Here is a 27,245-nt window from a genome sequence, read left to right on the forward strand (position 1 = left end):
TCTCCTACTGTCTCTGCCCTCGCTATCTCACAATAGTTATCTGAAGTATTTTAGCTGAAACATCAATTATCTCTTCAGAGTTACAAAAATGTCCCTTCGTTAAAATGTCAGTTTTGTCAAGAGCAAAAACAATGGCTGGACTTTGGTGATAGGATCAACTGTGCCAGATATGGATTACATTCCATCCTGAATTCCATAGTCTTCTGATGTTACTCATTAGGTCATATTGCCTTGTTTGAAGCATTGCGACAATAGGAATTCTCTCTGAAACGACAGAATGAAAGGCAAGAGAATGGCAGAAATTCATATGTTTCATGCAGAGAGATGTGTAGCAGTTCTGCCATTTTGAGCACGATGTTCTCCAGATTAGAGGAAATCTATTGAAGATAAGTCAACTATAGCTATTCCAAGGCTGGCTGAAGTTATACCTCCAGATGGGGAATAATGAGCAAAACTGTACACTGATGGTCTCAGAGCAGAGATCTTTAGAATCTAAATGGGAACTATCTTTAACAGATTGTATGTCTGAGGCAGAAAATAGGAAAAGTTGGATACATTGAATATTAGCAGAAAGTTGCATCTCCAGATGAGTGAAGGAAAAAATAGATAACATGGAAAATGGGTATCATTGAAATCAACTTTTAGGAATGGAGTTACCAGGAAATTTGGAAAAATTTCAAGAAGAAGCACTTCTTGAAAACTTTCTGCATGGAAATCTTATCCCTTGGCTTTGCTGCCATTGCTTTAACTTTTGCCCACATAACACTGGCTCTGAGATAAACAGGAAGGCCATTTCTTTTCAGTGTGATCTCTTTATATGAAAAAGTGTTGATTAGAGAAATCTAAGTGGTTTGACTTCTTTATCTGTTGGGATGGAGAGGCCTCTGAGAGAAAGTATCTATCTTACTGTCTCCTGTCTTCCCTGCTTTATGTAATCTTTGCCTTCACTTACATCTTGTCATGTCCAACCAATGTCACTTATTTATAGGTAAAATTACTGCAGCAGTGTTTTAGCGATTAGTTTTCTTTAACGTATTTTCAATGGTTCAACACCCAGCTGAACAGTGGGAGCTACTGGGTACTGAACTCTTTTGAAAATCTGCCCACTTCATGTAGGTTTCTAAATAAGAGTTGAGGCGGCTTGAAAATTTAGCTCTTCATGAGCAGTTTTTTTGGCGGGGTAGAGCTACTCTGATTAAATGACTAGCGTGTATTATGTAATAGTTTACTTGCCATAGTAGTAGTATTCTGTTACTTAACTCCTTCATTCTGGTCATCCATTATATGGTCCTGCATACACTGCAGCGGCATTCCATGAAATCAGTGCAGTGTTGGAGCATAGTTGTAACATCATAGTGACACATTCTGTCTGTATGTATTTGGAACATTTTATATTAGTCAAATGATTGATGACATGAATGTGTTCTTAGGGCAATACTCTGTCTAGCTGCAGAACAGTAATGGAAAAACAGGAAAATTCATTGACCAAAGAGCTATACAGTGTACTGCATTAAACTTAGTTTTTTATACATATTATATAACTTGACTTATTTATATTTTTACCAACACTGAATAAAGAGCATCTATCCAAAACTCTGGACATCCCCAACAATCTTTTAAATTAAAAAAGTTATGCAAACAAATATACTTCCTCGATCACTTCTTAAAAGTAATACATCTATACCAGCAAAATTTAAGTCCGCCAACAGAGTCCTTCCATACCCAACCTCACCAGTGTAAAAGCCACAGAGAAGAGATGGGCACTGCAGCTTGTCCTGGAAGCCCAGAAACCCAAGCTGTTTTGACCAAGGGGAGGGGGACTAAATTCCAAAGTTGAAGAGTCCTACCAGAGAACACCTTCCTTTCTTACACCTAGAGGGTTCCAGTTCCAGAGCTTCCACTTGAGGGCAACTCTGACACTATGACTCATGGACAGAGGCAATCTCTCAGAGGCTGTAATATGTGCTTTGGTAATTGCAAGTTGTCATCCATTCTGGGAGAATTTCAATGTCCCTTAAATGTAATTTTGCTTCAGCACATCTTTGAGGATTACTGTTTAATAGAAGCTCAGATTTCTTGACTTGATTTAAGTGTGCTATAGCTGAAATGTAATAAATGAAGATGATTTTTCTAGGAACTGTATATTCTTCGAGTGCTTGCTCATGTCGATTCCAAGAAGGTGTGCGCGCGCTGCATACACAGTCTTCCAGAGAGTTTTCCCTTAGTGGTACCTGTAGGGTTGGCTCTGGAGCCCCTTGGAGTTGCGCCTTCATAGCGCCCTATATAGGGCTCTACTGATCCTCCAGCTCCTCAGTTCCTTCTTACCGCCCGTGATGGTCACTGGAACAGCAGATCCTCTTGCTTTGCAAGCTCTTCCCCTTACCTCGTCTTTGTCTCGTTAAGTACCTGTAAATAGTTATAAGAAGTAGTAGTTAGTGTTGTTGTAGGATAGAGCACTCCCGCTTTTTCTTCTTCCCTCTTCCCACCCCAGGGACATGGCATGCTTGGCTTCAAGTCTTGTGGGTCCTGCAAGAAGCCTATGCCCAGGGATGACTCGCACTCTTTTTGCTTGAAGTGTCTAGGAGAGTCACACCTGCAGGACCGCTGTTATATGTGCATAGGCTTCTGTCCCAGGACCCAAAAAGAACGAAGCCAAAGACTTAAGTTTCTACTCATGGAATCCGCCCTTTGTCCCATGGAGAGCCCTATGGAACAGAGGTCTTCGACCTCGGCAAGGAGTGCGCTAGCATCAGTGAAGCAGGTGCCCCTTAGGAAGGACTCCGCATGCAAGGAGCCTTGGCACTGGCACGCTTCACCAGCACAGAAGGGCAAGGCACGGGGACAGCAACGACACCGCTCCCACTCCCTGGTGCCGCATAAAAAGAAGAAGACAGATCGAGGTCGCTCACCAACGCCAAAGACCTTGGCACACCAAGAAGGGAGCAAAGTGCGACCCATGTTGGGCCACTTGAGCCCACAAGCACAGCGTTGTTGACTCTAGCCCTGAGGAGAGTTTGTTGAGTCTGGCCCCCATGGTCTCACCGCTGAGGGAGATGCAGGAGGAGGAATTGCAGCTCCCCTCCATGCTAGAGGCCTACGAAGCGGAAAGGGAGCTGATTGAGGACACAGCCCCACCTCTTCCATCCCATCGTGACTGTACTCAAGCACCGGCACCGAAGAAATCTGCAGTGGCCTCTAAGGGCAAGCCAGCTATGGTAGCCAGGCCTTGATCCTTGGCACCGTCCATCAGTGCACCCCCATGGTCTCCACAGAGGAAGCTTTTCTCCTTGGACTCTGAGGCAGAGTCTGTTTCATCAAGGAAGGGTCAACACCTCAGTAGACGACAGAGGGTGGGAGGTGGCTCACCCCCATGTGATGCCTTGGCCCCTGCAGGTGCCCTCACGGTGGCCATTCTGGACCCCGGGGGGCGTTCCACCAGGCCCAATGGTCCCAGTCAGGCAGGTTACACTCCTTCATCTCACCAGGAGGACGAGCGAGGAGACCATCTCACTTTCCCGGAAGCATGCAGCTCAGGACCAGGGAGTGCTCTGTTCCTGGCACCACATTGGGTTTCCCCTGCAAATCTGGCTCCAAGGATGAAGATGCGGCACCACATGACCCTTCTGGTGTCGAGGGCAGGACGCATCAGCACTTCCCGTTAGAGCATCTTCCTCTTCATTCCTAGATGAGGCCATGGCGGAAGCAATGCTGGTACCGGTACCAGAGGACAGCAGGGCACACCAGGAGCTACTCCGTAGAATAGCTCGGAATATGGAATATGGAGGAGATTGCAGAGGGTGTGGACCCAATGGCAGACCTTCTAGTCCCAGAAGGTCCCTCCAAGGTTGCGCTACCACTTATAAAAACCATCAGGGAGACCCCAAAGACCTTGTGGCAAACCTCAGCCTCTCTGCTGCCTACAGCAAAAAAAGTCGAGAGGAAATATTTCATACACTCAAAGGACAATGAACATTTTTATATGCACCCTCTTCCAGAGTCACTCATGGTCGCTGCTGCAAATGAGCATGAGATGCAGGGACAACAAGACGACCACACTAAAGGCTAAGAATGCCAAGAAGTTGGAGCTCTTTGGGAGGAAAGTGTACTCCACTGGATGGCTCCAACTTTGTATAGCTAACAAGCAGGCCACCCTTAGCAGATATGCCTTCAACTCCTGGTTGTCCATGGAGAAATTTGCGGAGTCAGTACCGCCAGACTCCAAATCTGAGTTCTCCACCATGGTTAAGGAGGATAAGGCAGTTTCAAAGACCCTGCTTCAGGTAGCCTCAGATGCAGTAGCATGGACAATGTCTTCAGGAGTGGCCATGAGACGGAGCTCCTGGCTCCAGGCCTCTGGACTCCCTCATGAGGTCCAGCTAACATCTAGGACCTGCCATTCGAGAGTCTGGCCCTGTTTTCATCTCAAATAGACTCCAAGCTTCATAGCTTGAAAGACTCCAGGGCCACGCTGAAGTCCCTTGGGCTGCATACTCTGGCGACCCAGAGGAAGCCGTTCAAGCCCATGCCTTGTTTTTATCGGAATCAGCAGAGGCACGGCTCTAACCCTCAGAGGGGCAGGAACAATAGAAGAAGGCCACCTCAATCCTCTGGCCAGGGCCCTAGTCAAACAAGGCAACCCCCCAGCTCTAAGCAAAACTTTTGAGGGGCGCACCTGAGGACAGTGCACCAATCGTTGTTCCGGATCCATCTTTCCTTTTGTTTTCGGATCGTCTAACCTGCTTCTACTGTGTATGGTCCCAGATCACATCAGATTGATGGCTTCTACTCATGGTAAGACTGCGATTCTCTCCAATTTTCATTTCACCCACCCTTCCACCTCCCTGTTCATCTCATGAGCAAGTACTTCAACAAGAGGTGCAAGCGCTTCTAAGAATGGGAGCAGTGGAAGAGGTGCCTCGGGAATTAAGGGGAAGGGTTTCTACTCCTGCTATTTCCTAATCCCAAAAGCCAAGGGAGGCCTTTGTCCCACCCTCGACCTGCAAATCCTCAACAGATTCATGAAGAATCTGAGGTTCTGCATGATATCCTTAGCCCTCATCATTCCCTCCCTGGATCCTGGAGATTGATATGCCGCCCTTGACCTAAAAGATGCTTACTTCCACTGGCTATCTACTTGGGCCACAAGAGGTTCCTCTGTTCTGTCGTCAATCAGGTCCACTACCAGTTCATGGTCCAGCCCTTCGGACTATCCGTGGCCCCCCAGGTATTCACCAAATGTATGTCAGTGGTTGCAGCCTTTCTGAGGAAGAAAGGAGTTACAAATATATCCCTACCTCGATGACTTGGCTGGTCAGGGGGCACACCGGGGCGCAGGTGGAGGCAGACGTGAGTCTGACAAGGACTACCTTCAACAGGTTGGGCCTTATGATTAATGAGCAGAAATGGTTGCTTACGCCAACCCAGAGGGTAGAGTTCATTGGGGGCAGTGCTGGACTCAGGGCAGACCAGGGCATCCCTCCTGGAGGCTCGTTTCCTGACCCTTCGAAGTATAATAGAGGACTTGAAGTGCTATCCTCAGACCACGGCTCAGAATTGCCTAAAACTGCTGGGCCATATGGCGACCTGCACCTTTGTCGTATGGCATGAAAGTCTAAGTCTCAGGCCTCTATAAGTATGGCTAGCCTCAATTTATCACCCAGCTCGGGGTGACATAGACAAGGTGGTCTTGCTCCCCCCTCAGTTTTAGAGACCCTAGAATGGTGGTGCAATCCTCACATTGTATGCATAGGAGTCATCTTCTCGCCACCCCGTCCCTTGATATGTCTGGTAATGGACATGTCAACGATTGGTTGGGGAGCTCATCTGAGGGACCTCAAGACCCATGGTCTCTGTCCCCAAGCAGAACTTTCACTTCATATCAATGTGAGAGAGTTGAGAGTGGTGCGTCTGGCTTATCAAGCCTTCCAAGGTCACATGGAGGGCAAAGTAATGTCGGTCCTAACAGACAATACAGCTGCAATTTTTTATATAAACAGGCAGGGTGGAGCTTGCTCCTCTCCCCTTGTGCCAGGAAGCCCTCAGACTGTGGGACGTCTGCATCGCTCATTCACTACACCTGGAAGCATCGTACCTGCCCGGGATTCAGAATACGTTGGCCAACAACCTCAGCAGGTCCTTCCTTACCCACGAGTGGTTGATCTATCCAAATATGTTGAGCAGTATCTTCCAACGGTGGGTGTTCCCTGGATGGACTTATTTGCCACAAATCTCAACAGGAAGCGCCTGCAGTTCTGCTCCTTCTAGAATCATAGCCCCTTTCTCATTCCATGGATGGGCCAAATGTTATACGCCTTCCCTCTGACCCCTCTCATCCACAGGGTCCTGTTGAAGATCAAACAGGAAAGGTCTGCAGTGATTCTGATGGCCTGCTCTTGGCCTCGTCAGCACTGGTTCACCACACTCCTCAACCTCTCAGTGGACATGCTTATCACTCTATCTCTGCTCCTGGATCTGACCCACTCAGGAGCACGGCACCTTGAGTCACTACACCTAACGGCATGGAAGCTCCATGGTTGAACCTCATGGGAACTAGCATGCGGATCAGGTTAAGGAGGTCCTCCTTGGTAATAGGAAACCCTCCACTAGAGCCACTTACCTAGCTAAGTGGAAGCGGTTTTCGGTCTCAGCTGCTCAGAAGGATACCCAGCCCACGCTGGCATCAATTCCGTAAATTCTGGACTATTTCCTACACCTGAAATAGCAGGGTCTATCAGGGTCATCAATTGAGATCCACCTGGCTGTCATTTCAGCATTCCATCTTTGGGTAGCCAGACACTCGGTCTTTCCTAACCCTTTGGTTGCGCATTTTCTGAAAGGGTTGGACAGGCTGTACCCAACAACACATTCACTGCCAATGGGTCCTCAACCTCGTTCTCTCAAGGCTCATGGGGTCTCCATTTGAACCTCTAGCAACCTGCTCACTTCTCTACCTATCTTGGAACATTTTCCCTGATGATGATATGGCACACCTGGTAGCTGAACTTTGTGACTTTGTCCTGACCCACAACTACTTCAGATTTGGAGACACTCTTTACCTTCAAGTCAGTGGCACAGCTATGGGCACCCGCATGGCCCCACAGTATGCCAACATTTTTATGGCTGACCTAGAACATTGCTTCCTCCAAACTCGTCCCTTAGCACCTCTTCTTTACCTACGCTACATTGATGACATTTTCATCATCTGGACCCACGGGAAGAGTCCCTTGAAGAACTCCACCAGGATTTCAATAATTTCCACCCACCATCAATCTCAGCCTGGACCAGTCCACACAAGAAATCCACTTCCTGGACACTACAATACAAATAAGGGATGGTCACATTAATACCACCCTATACCGAAAACCAACTGACCGCAATACATACCTTCATGCCTTCAGCTTCCACCCTGGACAAAGAAAACAACAGAACACCATTGGCCATCACCTACAGCCCCTACAGTCACAAAGTTCAGCTACCAGGTGTGCCATATCATCATCAGGGAAATGGTTCTGATGGCGAGTAGTCCATCTTTGTGTGGAATGTTGGTGTAGAGAGCTTCTACATCCATAGTGGCTAGGATGGTGTTTTCTGGGAGATCACCGATCACTACAGGACAGACCCAATAAAGAAAAAAACAGAACACCACTGACCATCACCTACAGCCCCCAGCTAAAATCTCTCCAACACATCATTAAGGATCTACAACCTATTCTAGAAGATGATCCTTCACTCGCTCAAGCCGTGGGAGGCAGGCCTATCCTTGCTTACAGACAGCCCCCCAACCTGAAGCAAATACTTACCAGCAACCGTACACCATACAACAAGAACACTAACCCAGGGACCTATCCCTGCAACAAACCCCGTTGCCAACTCTGCCCGCACATCAACTCTAGTGACACCATCACAGGTCCTAACCACATCAGCCACACCATCAGAAGCTCATTCACCTGCACATTAACTAATGTAATATATGCCATCATGTGCCAGCAATGCCCCTCTGCCATGTACATTGGCCAAACCGAACTGTCACCGCGCAAAAAAATAAATGGACACAAATCAGACATAAAAAATGGTAACATCCATAAGCCAGTAGGAGAGCACTTCAATCTCCGAGGACACTGTAGCTTACTTGAAAGTTGCCATACTTCAGCAAAAAAACTTCAAAAACAAACTTCAGCGAGAAACTGCAGAGCTGGAACTCATATGCAAACTTGACACAATCAGACTGGGTCTGAATAGGGACTTGGAATGGTTCTCTCATTACAAGAAGTAATTGTCACTGTTCACACATTTTCACCTTCTAATCAATGGTTGTGAATAGGCCACATCTACCCTAACTGAATTGACTTTGTTAGCACTTGCCCTCCCCATTGTTATGTGTCTTACCCTTGGATGTATATATACCTCCTATCTGTGGTTTCCATTTCATGCATCTGATGAAGTGGGTTGCAGCTCATGAAAGCTTATGCCCGTAGAAATGTGTTAGTCTTTAAGGTGCTACAGGACTCTCATTGTTTTTGCTGTATACAGACTAACATGGCTACCCCTCTAGTAAAAAGATAAGTTATTTAAAACTCTTTGCTCTTTACCAAATGTTCTCTGCCACATTACCAAATCATTATATGTTTGGATCTTACCCAAAATGCCACGCTGCCAGCCAATCCTTTAGTAACTAAAGGTTTATTATAAAAGGAAAGAAACAAACTACAAGAGAAATGTTAAATGATTAAAGCAATCATGCATACAAATGATTTGAAAGTCCATATATATCAGGTTTTCATTAGAATTGTAGAGTTTGCAGGCTTGTTTAGTCCGTCTGGTGTACATCCAGTACCTGGATGGGTTCTCAGTCCTTCGTTTCACAGCTTCAGTTGTAGATGTGCTGATCCAGAGGTAGGTGAAGGCTGAAGACTAAAGACAAAATGGATGTGGTGCAGCTGCCTTTTCTGTCCCTTGGCCTTTGCATGCTGCTTGTGTAAATTTACATAAATAAGATGGAGTCCAAAGTCACATGAGTAAGTCCTGGTGACTCATAAGGTGTAGCCCCTGGGTTCTTTCCCTGGGGTTATTGTACTTTTGAGTTCCCTTAATGGTCTATCAAGCAGCTAGTGCTGCAGCTATCCTATCTGGGGCTATCCTATCTGGCTCAGAAACACTACACAAGTTGAAATACAGATATATCAAACATGTCCATAACTTTCAATACAAATATGACAAATACACTAAACAATATCTTCATACTTATAAATTATAACCTTTTCTAACGGTACCTGTCATGGCCTATCTCTTATGAATTATTATAATTTTGACCATATGGATGTTAAATAATATCATAAATGATCCCTCTAATCCAGCCAGCATCACATTAACTTTCTGTAACGGTTGTTCTTTGAGATATGTTGCTCATGTCCATTCCAAGACCCAACCACCTATCCCTCTGTTGGAGCCAGCCAGCAAGAAGGAACTGAAGAGGCAGAGGATCAGCAGAGCCCTATATAGGGCCATATGAATGCACAACTCCAGGGGGCTCTAGAGCCGACCCTACAGGTACCACTAAGGGAAAACTTTCCAGCAGACAGTGCGTGCGGCGCACACACGCCTACTTGGAATGGACATGAGCAACACATCTCAAAGAACAACAGTTACAGAAGGTTAGTAACCGTTTTTTTTACTCTATTTTGGTCATTCATATCCTTATTCTGGTCTCTCTGTCAAAATAATTATGTAAAAGCATAAGTATAAATTTAGAAGTTGTAACAGATGGGAAGGATTTGGGTCCACTTCTCCGTTGAGCACAATGCAACTGTTACTGGTGGGGAGATAGAATATAATAGATATAAAAGGAGAAGAGATGGTCATTTCAGCATACCCTGGAGGTCCAGAAACCCTAGCTGTTTTGACCAAGGGAAGAGGGACAGTTTTAGAATTTTTCAGTATACTTTAGCCATTTGGTTATTGCTTTCTGTGCTGTGTGTGCAACATAGATTTCTTTAGTCCATATCATGAAATTGTCACTGGGTGACTATGATAACAAGTCTCCTTGATAAATTTGAATGGAATAAATTTGAATGGAAAACATTTTTCTGAAATCCTAGAAAGAGATTCAAGGTAATTATTTGCATAATAATCAATGATAATCAAACTAAGTAACAGAAACAGCAGGCAGGGGATAATGTCAGTCAACAGAATAGTATTCTCCACTTGATTCATCATCCAGTTGTTACTGCCCTTGTCTGGATCTAATAATCTGTTTCACATTCATTTTTTTAAATTTGATTGGTGTTTTCAACTCTCACTGATCCTGCTTAGCTAATGGGCTATCAAGTGCCATTTCTTTATGCGGTTAAACCTATTAGGGTTGTCCATGTTCTCATAATTAGTTCACTTTACCAGTAGACCCTCCCTTAAAACATTATTAAATGTTAAGATAGCAATGAAGTTCTTGCCACAGAATAATTGGTATGGTCCCCTTTTACAAATTCACTGTTCCTAAAATTATATATACTGTGTATCATCCAGAGAGCTTCTGGCCTGCATTGAAGCAAATTAAAATCTCAAGTCCCTTTTTAAAAACAATTAGATTAATCCTAGTGATTCCTTTAGAAGATTAAGAGGTGACTTGATCATAATGTGTAAGTGCTGGTTCAGAGAGAAGATATCTGATACTAGAGAGCTCTTTCATCTAGAATACAAAGGGTACAATTTTAAAAATTACTTATATGACTTAGACTCTTACGTCACATTTTCAAAAGTGACTTATGCACTTGTATGACCCGTCCATGCCTAGGGTAGCCACCTGAAAATGCTGTGGTCAGGGCAGGTTGCAAAAGGAGAGCAGATTCTCCCAACCCTGGTGGGTGACACTGAAGTCAGACTTCCCAACCAGCTGCAAACAGTGCTTCTGATTCCCCACACTGGTTATCAAGAAGCCAATATAAAAATATACACAGCCCCCTTTACTGCATTTCAGTCTCTGGCTTCCAATCAGCCACTAGGTCCAGTAAAGAGATCAGTTATTTAAAACTCTATGCTCTTTACCAAAAAGGTTTCTCCTGACCCCAAAGGGTCAGCCACTGTACCAGATCAATATAAGTTTGGATCTTACCTAAAATATCACACTGCCAGCCAATCCTTTAGTAACTGAAACTAAAGGTTTATTATAAAAAGAGAGAAACAAACTATAAGAGAAGTGTTAAATGATTAAAGCAATCAGACACATACAGCTGACTTGAAAGTCCATATATATTAGGTTTCTTGTAGAATTATGGAGTTTGCAGGCTTGTATGGTCCCTCTGGTGTACATCCAGTATCTGAATAGTCTCAGTCCTTTGTTTCACAGCTTAAGTTCAGTTCAGTTGTAGATGAGTTGATCCAGAGGGTAGTGAAGACTGACTGAAGATCGAAGACAAAATGGATGTGGGGCAGCTGCTTTTTATGTCCTTTGGCCTTTGCCATGCTGCTTGTAGAAATTTACAGGAATAAGATGGAGTCCAGAGTCACATTAATAAGTCCTGGTGACTCATCAAGTATATCCCTGGCTTCTCCCTCTAGGCCCCTTGTACTTGTGAATTTCGTAATGGGCCATTAAGCAGGCAATTGCTGCAGCCATCCTGTCTGGGGTGTCGCCCAGAAACACAGTACAAATTGAAATATAGATACAAACATATCCATTATTTCCATTACACATGAACATAAACATTATCATCTTACTTAGCACATTATAGCCTTTCTAACGGTACCTGACATGGCATATCTCGTATGAATTATTATGATTTTGACATCCTGATGTTAAATAATATAATAAATGCCCCTCCCCCCCCCCCCCCCAATCCAGCCAGCGTGACACCCCCAACGCGAGATTGGTGTAGAAGGGAGCAATCAGAGCTCCTGAATACACCTCAAGGGCCCCCTAAACCAGCCAGCGTCACAATTAGTATTTCACACTGAAAATCCTGAGGGATTAAAATTATGTTTAGCATTTGCCAGCCTGGAAGTGTGACATGAGGATTGAAAAATTTAAATCCACTTCTGTCTTGTGCCAATGCAGACTAGAATAGTAACACTAAATCATCCATCTGACCCCCTAATGTGTGCATTTAAAACATTAATCTAGAGGTCTTGTGCATGTTTGAGCCATCACCTTTATTTTTTAGTTTATTTAGATTTTGATCTTCTATAAACTCTACAGAAAAAAGTGCCTTTGAGGTACATTTAAAACCACAAGAACATAAAGGATACAGAGGAAATCCACCAAAGTAGCTGCACTTCTTCCCCTTACCCCACCACACATCATTTGCACATCATGTGACCAATACAGTTTAACACACACACCTTTTCATCTCACAGAAATCCTATAGTCAGCTCCTTACCAGTGCCCTGCAAGCATACAGGCTTTGCAGAGTGCTCAAGAACAATGAATCATGATGTATCTTATTTTGTGAATGCCCTGCATTCATGCTTTGCTTTACAATATAGTACATCATATTAGAAAGAGCTAAGGAAACAGAAAAGACCTTGATAATGAGCATATTTTTTTCAGACCTGCCATCCAGTACATACTCTTTGCTGCAGACATTCCTACACATTGTATAATGTGTGAGTGTGTGGGCAAGCTAAGGAGAAGATTTTTCCTGGGTTCACTGGTGTGTTCTACATTGGGTAGGGTTGAGCCCTTGATGTCACTAGCATAACAATCATATTTACATTTTTTCTCCCCTAGTCTTACCTGTGGGGTTTAAAAGAAAGACCAGCCCAAGATTTTTATTTTCCAATCTTGATCTCTGCAGAAATCACAGGATTATTTTATATATCAGAAAGGGGAAAAACCATTATGTTTGTATTAAAGCCATTGTCTTTGAGTTGTTCAGTCTTGCAGATTACGAAATAACATTAATATATTCAGTTAGCCTGCATTTTCATTTAGTCTAAAATTAAGTAAATTTGTTAAAAACTTTTCTTTTATGAGGACAGTGGTGGTTCTCCCCATCCCTTAAAGTATCTTTCTTAATTAAAGAATTATTTTTATAATGTCTTTCTAGATCGCAGCAAAGCTGAGATGGATCTGAAAGAGCTGAGTGAATCAGTCCAGCAGCAGTCCACACCTGTGCCACTAATTTCACCAAAACGACAGATTCGCAGCAGGTTCCAGCTTAATCTTGACAAGACAATAGAGAGTTGTAAAGCACAGTTAGGTATGCCCATGTCCAGAGTCTATTAAGCAATGAGAGCATGAAACCTAAGCTTAAAAGGAACTTTTAATTAAGGGTTGGTTTTGTTTATAAATTTGAAAAATATTTTTCCATGTTGTAAAACCTTAAATATTTTATACACTAAAACATAAAATCAGATGATGATGTTTGAATACTTAAGGGAATAAATTTTAAATCTCTCAAACTGGAACACTCTAACATATAATAGAACGTGCTGTTAGAATCTTTCTGAAGAACTTTCACATTTTAACCTATGTTCTTTGTACCTTTCTGATGTAGATTAGTGTATTTATTTTTGTGGTCTCATTTTTTGCTTGTTGAAAAACTCAAAAACTGTAGCTAGTTTACTAAACACTACCTGATTTTAACAAATCCAGTTACACATGGTAGAGGTGGTGATACATTAAATATTAGTATAACACTATTGCTTTTCATGGCACTTCATATAGTGATTTAAAAAATAATACCACCTCTCCTTGGAAAACCTTCCAGTCTAAGGGCCTGATTTGGCTAACATGCATGTAAGTAACTTTAATCATATTGGTAATCCCATTGATTCCAGTGTGATTTCTTTTGTGATTAAAGTTACTCATGTATATGTTAGCCAGATTGGCCCTGGCTTGGACAAATTTAGAACATGAAGATAACTGATAAACAAGTAGGCAGGGAAAGGAGGCCCAAGGGTTAAATCCAGTAAAAATGTAAATCAGATTATAGAGAGTGACACTCAGGAATTCTGATATTCTTAAATAGAGAGTGAGGTGGGACACAAGAGGAGAAGGAGGTATCTTAGGAATGGAAGTCAAAGTAGTAATACAAATGTACTTCTATTCCAGTGTATAGAATCATGCAAAATATATTTATTTTTCTGCTATATCACCGAGTCACTATGCAGTTAATGTGGAATACAGTACTTTTTTGTTTTGTTTTGTTTTGTTTTAGGAATCAATGAAATCTCTGAAGATGTTTATAATGCAGTAGAACATAGTGACTCTGAGGATTCTGAAAAATCAGACACCAGTGACAGTGAATATATCAGTGATGATGAACAGAAGTCAAAGAATGATCAGGATGATGGAGAGGACAAAGACAGTGGAAGAAGTGACAAAGAGTCACTGACCATGAAAAAAAAACCCAAACCCCCAGCTTCAGCTGAAGTCAAAGAGGAATTTAAAAGCACAAGTCCGGGCGTGGAGAAAACAGATGTTCCTGTCAAAGAAAAGGCAAATACAGACTCTGAGAAAGACTTTTCTGAAAAGGGAAAAAATGTGCAGCATCCTGCAAAAGAAAAACTGAAAGGTAAAGATGAGACGGACTCTCCGACTGTGCATCTGGGTCTGGACTCTGATTCAGAGAGTGAACTTGTCATTGATCTAGGAGAAGATCACTATGGGCGTGAGGGACGGAAAAACAAGAAAGAATCTAAAGAACCATCTCCTAAGGAAGATAGTAGGTTGAATTTATTTTCTTCTTTCATTTATGTGACAGACATAAAAACAACGAATCCATAGTTTTCAATAATTGCTGGTTTCAGTGAATGGTCATTCACAGAAGATAGGTGCCTCACCAGTGCTCAGTACTATAGTACATATACTATACAACTTTGCATGAATTTGGAATTTAATTTGCAAGTTTTCAGGATTTTTGAATTTCAGCCATAACTGTCCCTCTTCTATGAGCTCCCCCTCCCAAAAAAAAAACAACATAGTGTCCCAGGAGAGATTAGACTTGATCAAGCATTTCCAAATGTATATAGTTCCATTAAAGTCAATGTAGCTGCTCCCATTAGTAAAAGTGATAAGAGCAGGTTTATTATGTACAGTATCAGTTCATATTACTATGTGTTGATCATGGAAACTATAAATTGCAATTAGCCGTTAAGAAAAGTACTTTCGCTAGCTGTGCTCTCCTTTATAGCTGTTAGACAAAACAAAATATTTGTCTAGACCAGATACTTGTAGTAAGAAGTGTGATATAAAAAGCCTAGATAGATCTTATTTTAAGTTCTTTATTTTTCATATTAGATAACTTTCTTTTTTCCTCTTTAATTTTCTTTCTTTTTACATAGTTTAGGTAGCATATTGAATCAAGCATCCCATATAATTGAAGCGTTATAAGTGTTTTCACTCATATTGCTAAGTATGGTCAAGAAGATGGAGGCTTATTTGGTGCTTTTGGACTTTGAATCTTAAAACCTGGACTACAGTAGAGAATTGTCACTATTAGTAATTCAAGGAAGCTGAGCATGTGTGTTGAACTAGAAAGTAGCATATGATACACTTTCAGACGTGGATTTAATTTTTGGACTGTTTATAGTTATCAAGATTCTTGTTTAATTGAACAGTTGGTCACTCCTGACACAGATTTATTAAGTTAATAACTGTTACTGAGTTATAATAACTAGCTATTACATTAGAAAAATTGATCAGTAAAATGACTAATACTGAAAATCTATAATTTTTCTTATGAATGTAAATTATATTTAAAATTACCAAAGGAACCATCATTTAATTTGGGACTGATTTTGGCTGTTGCATCAGTAAAACTTCTTACTTGACAGTGCCAACCATCATATATAATAATGGGATATTCTGTTCCAGTTCTGGGCTTTTGACAATAGTACCCTTCTAAATAAAGAAAAGTCTTCCATTCTCAGTCCGTCTGTAAATACAGTGGTCTTCTGATTGACATGTTTTCCTGTAGGATGCCTCTCACTTTCTTTTTGACTGGTTGGCTTAAGATGGAGTTATCAGTTGCCCCTTGATTAAAGAGGACACTTTTAAGTAACATTGGTCATTTCAAGGCAATCTGTGTAAGGGCATGTATGTCAGAAACCTGAGTAAGCGGTTATAGTGGTGAAGAGATTACTATATTTAAATAAGTGTTTGTGTATTTGTGTCAGTCTGCAGAAGAAAGCAATCACTTCTCACCTAAGAGAGTAAACTGATTTCTTAGCATAAATTTTTCAAGGATTCATAGTATCTGCATAAAAACTGTTGTGATTCAATAGTAAATTGTTGGAGACTTCTAGTGGTTCAGGTGTTTTCTGAATACCCTATTCTTTCATTTCTTCGGCCTTGCCTGTCTTCAGAAAGTAATCTGAAGTGTGGAGTAAAATTGCATTCCCTGTAGTTGATGTTCAGATTACCACCTACATCCTAGCAGAGGCTAACTTGTCACATTTCTATTGTAGTGAAGGCAAGAGATGTTTTTTAAAATGTCTAGTACTTGTGAATTGACTCAAAATACAGGTAGTTGGAAAAAATCTTACCTGTGGGGATGTGAATTTCACTTACAGGAAAATAAATGTTTTATTGGAAAGTGCATGTGTGTCTTTTCTTTTCCAAAACTGTGGCTGGAAATCAACAGACCAGAAATCTCAGTGAAAAGTCAATATTACATTTTATGTTTAAGTTGTAGGTAAAATTCCACCTTCTTCCAGTGCAAGCAACCAGCCTCCACCAGAAACTCCTGTACTTACCCGGTCTGCAGCCCAAACTCCACCAGCTGGTGTCACAGCTACTACTAGTGCTACTTCTACTGTCACTGCTCCAGCAGCAGCTACAGGGAGCCCTGTGAAAAAGCAGAGGCCACTTCTACCTAAGGAAACAGCCCCTGCTGTGCAGCGAGTAGTGTGGAATTCTTCAACTAAATTTCAAACATCATCTCAGAAATGGCACATGCAAAAGGTACAGAGGCAGCAGCAGCAGAGCCAGCAGTCTCAACAGTCACAACAACCTCAGTCTTCTCAAGGGATAAGATATCAGACAAGACAGGCAGTTAAAGGTATACACTTGTAACAATGTGTCCATGGTACTGTAATTCCCTATTAGTGTTCATGGTGATCAAAGCCTTTCTAACCAGGAATTCTTCCATGTAAACCAATATCTCAAAATATGGCTGTACTATGAAAAGTTACTCTTTAAAAATGTAACAGCTTACTAAATTTATTAGTTCCCTGTGGTATGTCATTTATCCTTACTTTAATTACTGTAAGTTTGCATATTTTTGCCATTTTATTAACCATCACAGCTCTAAGAGAATGAACTGAATTGTTTTCTGGATTATAGACTCATAGAAATACAGGGCTGGACGGGACCTCAAGAAGTCATTAAGTCCAACCCCCTGTGCTGAGGCAGGAGTCAGGACCAAATAAATTAAGACCAGTGATACTCAGACTGAGTCTCAGGAGCTGCGAGTGGTTCTTTAATGTGTCTCCCTGTGGCTCTTTGCAGCACATGATATTAAAACACTGTGATTTTAATTATTAACCAATCAGGATGCTTTGACTATGTTATCAACCAATTGTAGTTGATAAAATAATACTTCTTCAGAATAACCAATTATATATAGAGAGAGAGAGAGTGTGAGTGTGTGTGTGTGTGTGTGTGTGTAAATGAAACAATTCACACTACTGCGGCTTTTTTGGTTGATCACTCATATGGCTCCTGAACCACTGAGGTCTAAGTATCACTGACCTAGACCATCCCTGAATGGTGTTTGTCAACCTGTTTTTAATAACCTCCAGTGACGGGGATTCCACAACTTCTCTTGGAAGCCTGTTTCAGATCTTAACTATCCTTATAGTTAGAAAGCTTTTCCTAATATCTAGTCAAATCTCCCTTGCTGCAGATTCAGTCCATTACTTACTGTCCTATCTTCAGTGGATGTGCAAAACAGTTGATCACCATCCTTTTTGTAATATCCATTAACATATTTGAAGACTGTAATCAAGTCCCCCTTCAGTCTTTGTTTCTCAAGAGTAAACATGCCCAGTTTTTTAACCTTTCCTTATAGGTCAGGTTCCTTTCATTATTTTTGTTGCTTTCTAGTTTCTCTACATCTTTCTTTGTGGTGCCCAGAATTGGAGATATGACTTCAGCTGAGGCCTCACTAGTGTCGAGTAAAGCAAGACAATTGTCTCCTGTGTCTTATATGTTACACTCCTGTTAATACACCCCAGAATGATATGAGCCTTTTTCACAGCTGCAACACATTGTTGATTCTCTTTTAATGTGTGATCCACTGTAAACCCCAGATCCTTTCCAGTGGTACTACCACTTAGCCAATTGTTCCCCATTTTGTAGTTGTGCATTTGATTTTTCCTTCCTAAATGAAGTACTTTGTACTTGTCGTTATTGAATTTCATCTTGTTGATTTCAGACCAATTATCCAATTTTTCAAGGTCATTTTGAATTCTAATCCTGTCCTACAAAGTGCCATCCACAAATTTTATAATATATTCTCCACTCCATTATCCAAGTCTGAACAGAAAATATAGAATAGTCCTGAACCCAGGACTAACCACTGCAGGATCCCACTAGATACATCCTCCCATTTTGACAGCAAACCATCAGTGATTACTCTTTGAATAGGGTCTTTCAAGCAGTTGTATATCCACCTTATGTTAATTTCATTTAGATCACATTTCCCTAGTTTGTTTATGAGAATGTCAGGTGAGACTGTGTCAAAAGCCTTACTAAAATCAAGATATATTCTCCTGATTCCCCCCATCCAGTAGGCCAGCAGCCCTGTCAAAGAAGGAAATTAGGTTGGGTCGGCATGATTTATTCTTTACAAATCTATGCTGGCTATTCTTTATAACCCTATTATCTTCCAGGTGCATACAAATTGATTGTTTAATAATTTGTTCCTGTATCTTTTCAGTTATAGAAATTAGGCTGATGGATCTATAATTCCCTAGGTCCTCTTTGTTTCCCTTTTTAAAGATAGATATAGTGTTTGCTCTTCTCCAGTCCTCTGGGACCTCACCCAACCTTCAGCAGTTATCAAAGATAATTGCTAATGGTTCCAATATTACTTTAGCTAGTTTCTTAAGTACACTAGGGTTAATTTAATCAGGCCCTGCCGACTTGAATACATCTAACTTGTCTAAATATTCTTCACCTGTTCATTCCCTATTTTGGATAAATATTTTCCCTATGCCTCAACAGAATTATCAGCTATCAGGTCCTTTTGCATGACTCCCTTGGTGTCCCGATTGTCTCCAAATTCAGCCTCAGTTTTACACCTGGATGAGCCACAGAAGGCTGATTTTCACATATGTAATTACACATTGCACATATGTAATTTGAGGACAGTATGGTTGCACAGTTGTTAATAAAGGCAGCATTTGGCTTGTGGAATCTTACATGAGCCAGGAAGAACCCAGTTTAAACTCCCAGGTTCCAGGCTGAGTTTGTGATACTGTCAATTAAAAATATGAAACAGAATATCTTTTCACTTGTAAACTGAACAAATTTGATACAAAAAATTAATTGAGAAAAATAAGTTTGGCACCCCTGTGAAACCCTTATTTTTTAACAAAGAGTAGAAGAATCATACTTAAAAATTAGTGCTTAATATCTGGATTGAGTTTTAATATTGAGTATATTTGGACAAAATTACAAATTATACCAGAAATATTGTTGCCCCATTTTATATATCCTGTGTTAGAAGTATATTGGACTGGAAATTATTTCTGGTATATACCTAATTTTGATGCATGTTAAATTGGCACAGGTAAAAGAATGCTGAACAGAGACAACTTGGCAAATTTCTTTCACTTGTTATGATTACATTTTAAACAACTTAGGGGTCCCCGTTTGAAAAAGAAAATTAGGTTCAAAGACTTTGTCTTAACAAAAAGGATTGAGGCACCTTAATCAATAGGAACAAAATTGTGATACCCTTACTCACATTGACTAGTACTTTACTCCTGAAGGCATCCCATTTTTTTTCAATGAAATTACTTAAGGAGTAAGGTACTAATAAGCGTGAGCAAGGGTATCTCAATTTGGCCCTAGGTTTACAATATAGAAATAAACAATTTTTTTTGTTTAATTCAATTACTTCTGACATCACAGTTCCCACTGTTCAAACACTTGGTGGCCAAATTAGATCACTGTTGATTTGGACTTAGATTTTGCAAAATTCCTCATGAAGGAGTTGTGAAAACTAACAGATAGGAGGGCGGCATTAATCACAAAGGGATGGAAGTAATGTCAGGAAATGAGACCTAAATGTGCCTGACGTTATACAGAGGCTCAAAGAGCATGGTTTCAAAGGCAGAAAAATTCTGTCAGCTTTTCTGAGGCAGTTTACTGTGACTGACCAAGGTTTGTACCAAAGACAAATGGATACTAGAGCATGCAAACTGGAGGAATCCTCTACAGTGATTCCAAGATGGAACTTTCATACTGCACATGTGGTAGCTGGAAATCTAGTAGGTGGGTCTCTGAGAAGCAGGTTGAGGGAGTCCTAGAAACTCCAATTGGACACAGATTCACAAGAGAGAATTGTGCTTTGTCCGGAATTGAAAGTGGTAAGCCTGCATGACTTAGCCTGTGTTGGCATATTTACCTTCAGGCCACATATAAGAGCTGAGCAAATGATTAATAATGGCAGTGCTGCATTATTTCATGAATATTACAATTTTATAAGTAATAGTAGCAAAAGCATTTGTAACTTAGATTAGTGAAATGATTAGATGTATCCATTTACTAAAGGATGCCTTACATTAGCAAGATAATAAACAGTTTTTGTAGCTGTTTGCCTATTAATTAATTTATTTAAATAGTTAATGTATACAATGACTTAGTTGTATTTGTATGTTTTATTTTCTTAGCTGTACAGCAAAAAGAGATCACCCAGAGCACTTCCACATCAACTATCACTTTGGTTACAAGTACTCAACCTGTTTCTATGGTTACTAGCTCTGGATCTTCAAGTACACTTTCTTCTTCAATTAATACAGACTTGCCAATAGCAACGGCTTCAGCTGATGTGGCTGCCGATATTGCAAAGTACACTAGCAAAGTAAGTTCTTGAGCAGAGTTTTCTTAAAAATTTTATTTTGAAATTATTAGGCACTCAACAGATGTAAGGGCCTTATTAAAAGGCTATAATTTGCCAAAATTCAGAAGAATGTTTTATTATCTGATTGTAGGCTTCCCATTTTGCTAGTATTAATAAGGTCACAAAGTAAAAGACTTTGAAATATCAACTGTACTCAAAAAGACGCATTTCAAACAAAGTTTTTAGTTTAAACATATTGAATCATGTCATACCTTTTCCCCTTGAACTTTCAGGACACTGACCTAAGCAATATGGAGCAGGTTTAATTAAAAAAAATGAGAGAGAATAAGGCACACTAAAGATTTGTTCATTTTGCTCTGTAAAGGCCAAATTCTGGTTCCATGGAAATCAGTGGGAATTTTATCATCGACTTCAGTGGGACCAAAATTTGGCACTAAAAACTTGTCTTCGGTTCAACTAGAAGTCAACACCTTTCAGCAGAGGTCTTAATATAGTCCTTTACCATATGGCTAAAAAGCATGTGTTAGATCTTCCAGTCTGATTTGTTCTTCCTGCATCTCTCTTTTGTGGGAGTACTCTTCTGTGGTCTAAACAGGGAACAGATTAACCAGTAGCATGGTCCAGTGGCTAGGGCACTGAACTGGACATTAGGAGACCACAGTTTCTGGCTCTGTCATTGACATGTTCTATGACTCTGGGCAAGTCACTTTAATGTTCTGCCCAGATTCCCTATTTGTAAAATGGGCACAAATGATAGTTGCCCACTTTACAAAGCATTTTGAGATATACAAATGAAAAATTCTATATAAAAGCTAAGTAGTATTATTATAGAATCCTCTAATCAGTGATGAGTCAGTCATTGATCACAAAAAGATCAATTTTTGTGTCGCTGGGCAGTAACTGTTGGAGTTGAATGAAAGGCCAAACTTCAGAGTCACATTTTGCTTCTGACTTGGTTCAGCAATCTGTAAATTTCAGCCACAAACTGTATATATTGTAAAGTTAGTTACTTGACTACCTCACTACTATTATAGTAGTGTCTCCTCCCATTTCCCTGTAACTACTCCCTTTTGTTAAATGATGGGGAATACGGACCACATTTTTTATATTTCTTCATAGAATAGTAAATCTACACTCAATCTTCAGAATTAATTTTCATTAATACTGGTGCAATTGACTTTCTGTAGATCTCTTTAAAAAAATTACATATGTTCCTCTTTTAAAACAATGTATATTTTCACCATATGGAAACTTAATTCAAGGTATAGGTTGGACATTGCTCAAAGAAAGAAGCAGCTCTGCATAAGTGTGCAGCCTTATTTGGATGTAATTTTATATATACAGCACGGGTTTGTATATACCATTGGTTTGATTTGATGAAGATCAAAGTTTCCCTTCTGAAAGAAACATGAGACCCAGACGTTCACATATATTAATAGAGCAGAAATGCAGTATATTATAAATTCAACATTATTTATTATCGTCGGACTAACACAGATAATAATGCACAGAGGTTGATTTCATTTTAACTAGTGTAAAATGTAATTAACATATAAACTGTACTTTGGATTTCTTTCATGTTATTCAGGAAATCCATGCCTCTAGTTGCTTGCCAAGATCAAACCTCAGGGCTCTATGACATTCTTACAACGTTACTACTAAAGTTCTTCTATTCATAATTAGGCTTCCCATCCTCTCCTCTCTGCCTTTCAGGTCCATTCTTCTGTGTGCATTAAAGAGTATGATTTTTATATGTTTCTGTATCCTGCCTTTTTAAAAGAATAAAGTCACCAGTCAGCATGGAATGTGGTGCGATACCCTTGTGGTCATAAAGAAACCCAGCTCCCTATTGCATTCTGTTGACTATTTGTCCCGCAGAGCAGTAAGGATTCTATCACTACTGCAGCTATTCTTTTTAAGAAACTGATGGATATTGCAGAAGCAGTTGGACAGTTAAAAATACTATATTTCAACCTTTTTAAAGTCTGGGCTTAGTTTTATATCAGTCTTGACAGTATCCTTTAGAAAATTATTCCAAAATTATGATCCAGAATCTCTTCATAATTCTAACTAGAAGTTTTTAAAATGGACTCTGATGAATATATATACAGATATGTGGCATTGGTGATATAAGTTTATCCATGCAAGGGGAAAAAAGAGTAAAATTAATGTGTTGATCATTAAAAAATTAGCATTGGAAAAAAGTGATTTCTCTTTTTCAGATGATGGATGCAATAAAAGGAACAATGACTGAAATATACAATGATCTTTCCAAAAATACCACTGGAAGTACAATAGCTGAGGTAAGTATTGCCATCAACAGATTATATTACTTTTTTTTTTTTTACATGTAGAAAGTCTTCAAACATAAAAAAAATAAAAATCCTTTATTTAAATATTATGAAAAACTTGGCCTATATCCACACCTAAAAGAAATTCTGAACTAAGGCTGCCTGTGAACCCTAACTACTTTGCTGTCAAATCTATGACTGTTGTGACAGATATATTATCCTTATTGTTGTTATACAGTAGCACCTAGAGATCCTTGTTAGAGACCATACCATATTATGCTAGGGGCTGTACAAACACAGATTATTACCAACATAAGTGCTGCAAAGCCTAGGCATCAAGAGGATGAGCACTTCAGCCTAACTCAAGAGGGGTTGGGGTTTTTTGGCTGATTTAAATCCAAAACTATGATCTGTTGTAATCTAGCATTTTATATTTAGTTTCATTTTCTTTTAGATATTTGCCTTGCAATAGTTTCTCGTGATCACATTGTAGAAACCACGATGCAGCTTTGATACTTCTATCCCAAGACTCTTGATTATTTTATTACCATTCATTGTTTATTACATAGGATTTGTTTGTTGCAGTGTAAAATGCTGCATTGATTAGATGAAAAGATTATATTTTGTATTAACTGCTACACATGCTTAGTAGTTATTTCCAGAGATGCTATTTCATTGCTTTTTTGTGATTTCTTTAAAAATGGAATAAACTGATTATGTAATGCAAACTGCCTTAGAACATGAGCAAGAAAAAACTCTGGAGCAGGAATGACTATTTTTTAACCCAGAAATAGAAGAGTATGTCTGTGCTGCGCCCCAAAAAAAAAAAAAAAAAAAAAAAAGCCCAAGGCCGCGAATCTCAGAACCCGGTCAGTGGACTTGGATGTGTATTGCAGGGCTAAAAGTAAGAGTGTAGATGTTCGAGTTTGGACTGAATCCCCAAGTTCTGAGACTCTTCCCCCTAACTGGGTTTCAGAACCCAGGCTCCATCCCAAGCCTGAATGTTTACACTGCTCTTTTTAGCCACATGACACAAGACCCAGTCAGTTGACTCTCAAAATTTTGCAGTGTAGACATACCCAGAATCATCAATTTGAGTGATTATGTCCCCAGCCTCTACATGAATCAGAAATATACTTTAGAATACTTGGGCCATTTGAAAAAAATTACAATATATGTAACTCCAGCCAGAACTGAGGGATGTGGCTTAATTTCAGATCAGATACATTTGAAACCTGACAAATTTTAGTCCAGCAATTTTTGGAGATAAAGTGCCTGATTCTCCATTTCCTTATATTTGTGTAAATTTGGAATGAATCCAATGAAGTCAATAGAGTTAAATTGGTGTAAAAATGATGTCAATGAGAGGAGAATCAGGTCCAAGTTGAGCAGCACTGTTTTGAGTTTTTAAAAAAGTCTCTCTATTGTTCATGGTAGGAAATGACTGCAAGCAAGAGTTTGCAGTGTATCTCTCTTATTGATGCTTATGGACATTATGGAATCTTGGTTATTTGGTCAGAATACTTCAGGCTTAATGATCATTTATACTTAAGGCCTCTTTGCCGAGTGAGGTAAAACAGCCTTAGTGTAAATAAGAATCAGGGTCTTTGTCTCTAAGCCCAAATTTTCTAAATGATTAGGTAGCTATGTTTTATATACACCACATTTGTATTTTCCATTTTATTAAATCTTATCTCTTTGATATTTTAGATTCGTCGTTTGAGAATTGAAATAGAGAAACTTCAATGGTTGCACCAACAGGAACTCTCAGAAATGAAACACAATCTTGGTATGAAAAGTACAGCCTAAAATAATATGATGATAATCACTTATAAATAGAGAATTTCAAGGATTGTGGTATATGTTTGCTTCATTTATGCAGCAGTACAAATTGTCCATGTATGAAGGGTTAGAAAATAAAACAGCACATGCTGTGCTGGTGTTACTGGACATATACCCGGGAATTAAGACAGTTGCTCTTTTACTGAAAATAGCAGTTAAAAACAGTTTTGCGTTTAACTGGTGAAGTAAGGTTAGGCTTGGGAAAAGGTTTCTGAGAAAGTATAGTAACCTGGTCCTGACTGTGTGGATCATTGGATAACCTCTGTTAAGAGACCTAACTCATTAATAATGTTTTGACCCATTTACTATGAGCTATCTATTCAGAGATACAGTACTAACAGTAATTAGAGATATGCAAAAAAATGTCAGCAAATAATCCACCAATAAATGCACTTTTGATCAGGGGTGCTGGAACAATTTTTATAGGGGGTAGGAGGTGCTGAGAGCCATTGAATCAAACTGTAAACCCTGGATATAATGGAATCCATTTCAAGTCAGATGGTGCGGGAGCATCCCTACTTCCAGCACCTGTGCTTTTGGTCAACCCAAAACCATTCACATATTGGTGTTGAATTACCTGAATAGTTTCGACTGGATCAAAACAATTGAAATATTTCAGAAATGTCAAAAAAAAAAAAAAAAAAAAAAAAAAAAAGTTTTGTTTTGACATGACTCAGGAATTTTGACAAAAGGAGAGGAGAACTTGATTCACAAAATGGCTGAGAGTGGGGGTTAGACCTCTCGTATAACTTTTTGCTCAATGGTTAGGGAACTCACCTGGGATGTGGGAGACCATGGTTCAATTCCTCTCTGTCTGCCAGATGTGGAGAAAGGATTTGAACATTGGATTGTGAAGCTAACCACTGGATTGTGGGCTATTTTGGTCTTTCTCAGTCTCTTCTGTGGATGCTGTTAATTAAATAGTTACTGGCTCAGAGACTTGAACCTCCCACATTCTGAGTGAGTGCCCTAACCACCAGGCTCTAGAATCATTCTCAGTCTTTTTGCCTGGCTTGATGATTATTGGTTGCCATTTATAGTGGCAGTTCATGGTCATTCATTAAATGAAATGTTTTTTTAATTTTTTTTTTGGAATTACCATAGAACTGAAAAATCCATTAGTTGCCCAGCTGTGCTAGTAATGTCATAAAGGATCTCATTTTCAGCCATCTTCTGTTAATGTACCCATAAGGATTTGGCCTGGTCCCATTGAAATTGGTGTGGGGTTTATTGGTGACTTCAAATGCTTTTTTGACTCAGTGTAAATGACTCTAGGATAAAAGATTTATTTTAAAATCTGACAGATACTCACCCCTGCTCTTTATGCTACTTTTGGATTGCAAAGGGTCCAAAATCCTGACTTAAACAGGGAATTGAGGTTCCCCATCATGGGAGATTTTTAGGAAGCGTAGCTGGCTACAGGACACCTCTTCCCAGTCCCCACATCCCCACCACCAAGTATCCAGGAAATGAGAGCATGGTTTAAAGTTCTGCTGCACTTCAGCAAGCATTGCCTGATGTAATGACTCCTCGGGGAAAGTTTCAGCGAAGCACAAGTTATAGAATCCCCGAGTCTTTTTGAAATAATATGTAATGTTGAACTACATCAGTTCTAGGGGATAAAAGTCAAGTAATTATATCGTATTCCATCCCTTTGGGTTCCATGCAGAATGCAGCTGTGCTGGAAATGAAGGTTGGAGGACTGAATTTTTACAGATGCATAATTCTGTGTGTGGATTCTGTTTGTTTATATCATTTTATTCATTGAAGTTAATATGACTTAAAAAGCTTTCTGAAAGCATTTTGCCTTTGGAACTTTTACCTTGTTACAATTATGTCCTGGGAGAGCCATGTTTGAGATGACATCCAGACTCTGCTCTCTAAAGGAGCCAGAATACAATATAGAATTGATGGATTTGTGTTTGTGGGAGATGAGTGTGATCCATGATCATGTTTATTTGCTGAAAACTAATTCAGGGGCAGTATTGAAACTCTTGGCTTCTGAGGCCAAAAGCTGTGCAAGGCAGCTGCAGCAGGTGGAGATTATATCTTTGTACTGCATGTAGCACAACCAAGGCATCTAGGA

General features: G+C 40.0%; 1 protein-coding gene across 8 annotated transcripts in view; it reads left to right on the top strand.

Moving 5' to 3' along the window:
• The window catches only part of ZMYND8 (zinc finger MYND-type containing 8), a 113,117-nt gene that overhangs the window by 78,760 nt on the left and 7,112 nt on the right, over window positions 1-27,245 (top strand). For all 8 annotated transcript variants that reach the window (XM_067554321.1, XM_067554322.1, XM_067554317.1 and 5 more), the window contains 6 exons: window positions 13,038-13,190; window positions 14,151-14,657; window positions 16,623-16,994; window positions 20,836-21,026; window positions 23,249-23,329; window positions 25,028-25,106. In XM_067554321.1, the coding sequence (XP_067410422.1) occupies window positions 13,038-13,190; window positions 14,151-14,657; window positions 16,623-16,994; window positions 20,836-21,026; window positions 23,249-23,329; window positions 25,028-25,106 (1,383 nt within the window). The remainder of the gene's footprint in view (window positions 1-13,037; window positions 13,191-14,150; window positions 14,658-16,622; window positions 16,995-20,835; window positions 21,027-23,248; window positions 23,330-25,027; window positions 25,107-27,245) is intronic.

Source organism: Emydura macquarii, unplaced genomic scaffold (genome assembly GCF_026122565.2).
Source record: "Emydura macquarii macquarii isolate MOO-44397 ecotype Brisbane River unplaced genomic scaffold, CSIRO-AGI_Emac_v2 contig_1483, whole genome shotgun sequence".
Classification (NCBI taxonomy): domain Eukaryota; kingdom Metazoa; phylum Chordata; order Testudines; family Chelidae; genus Emydura; species Emydura macquarii.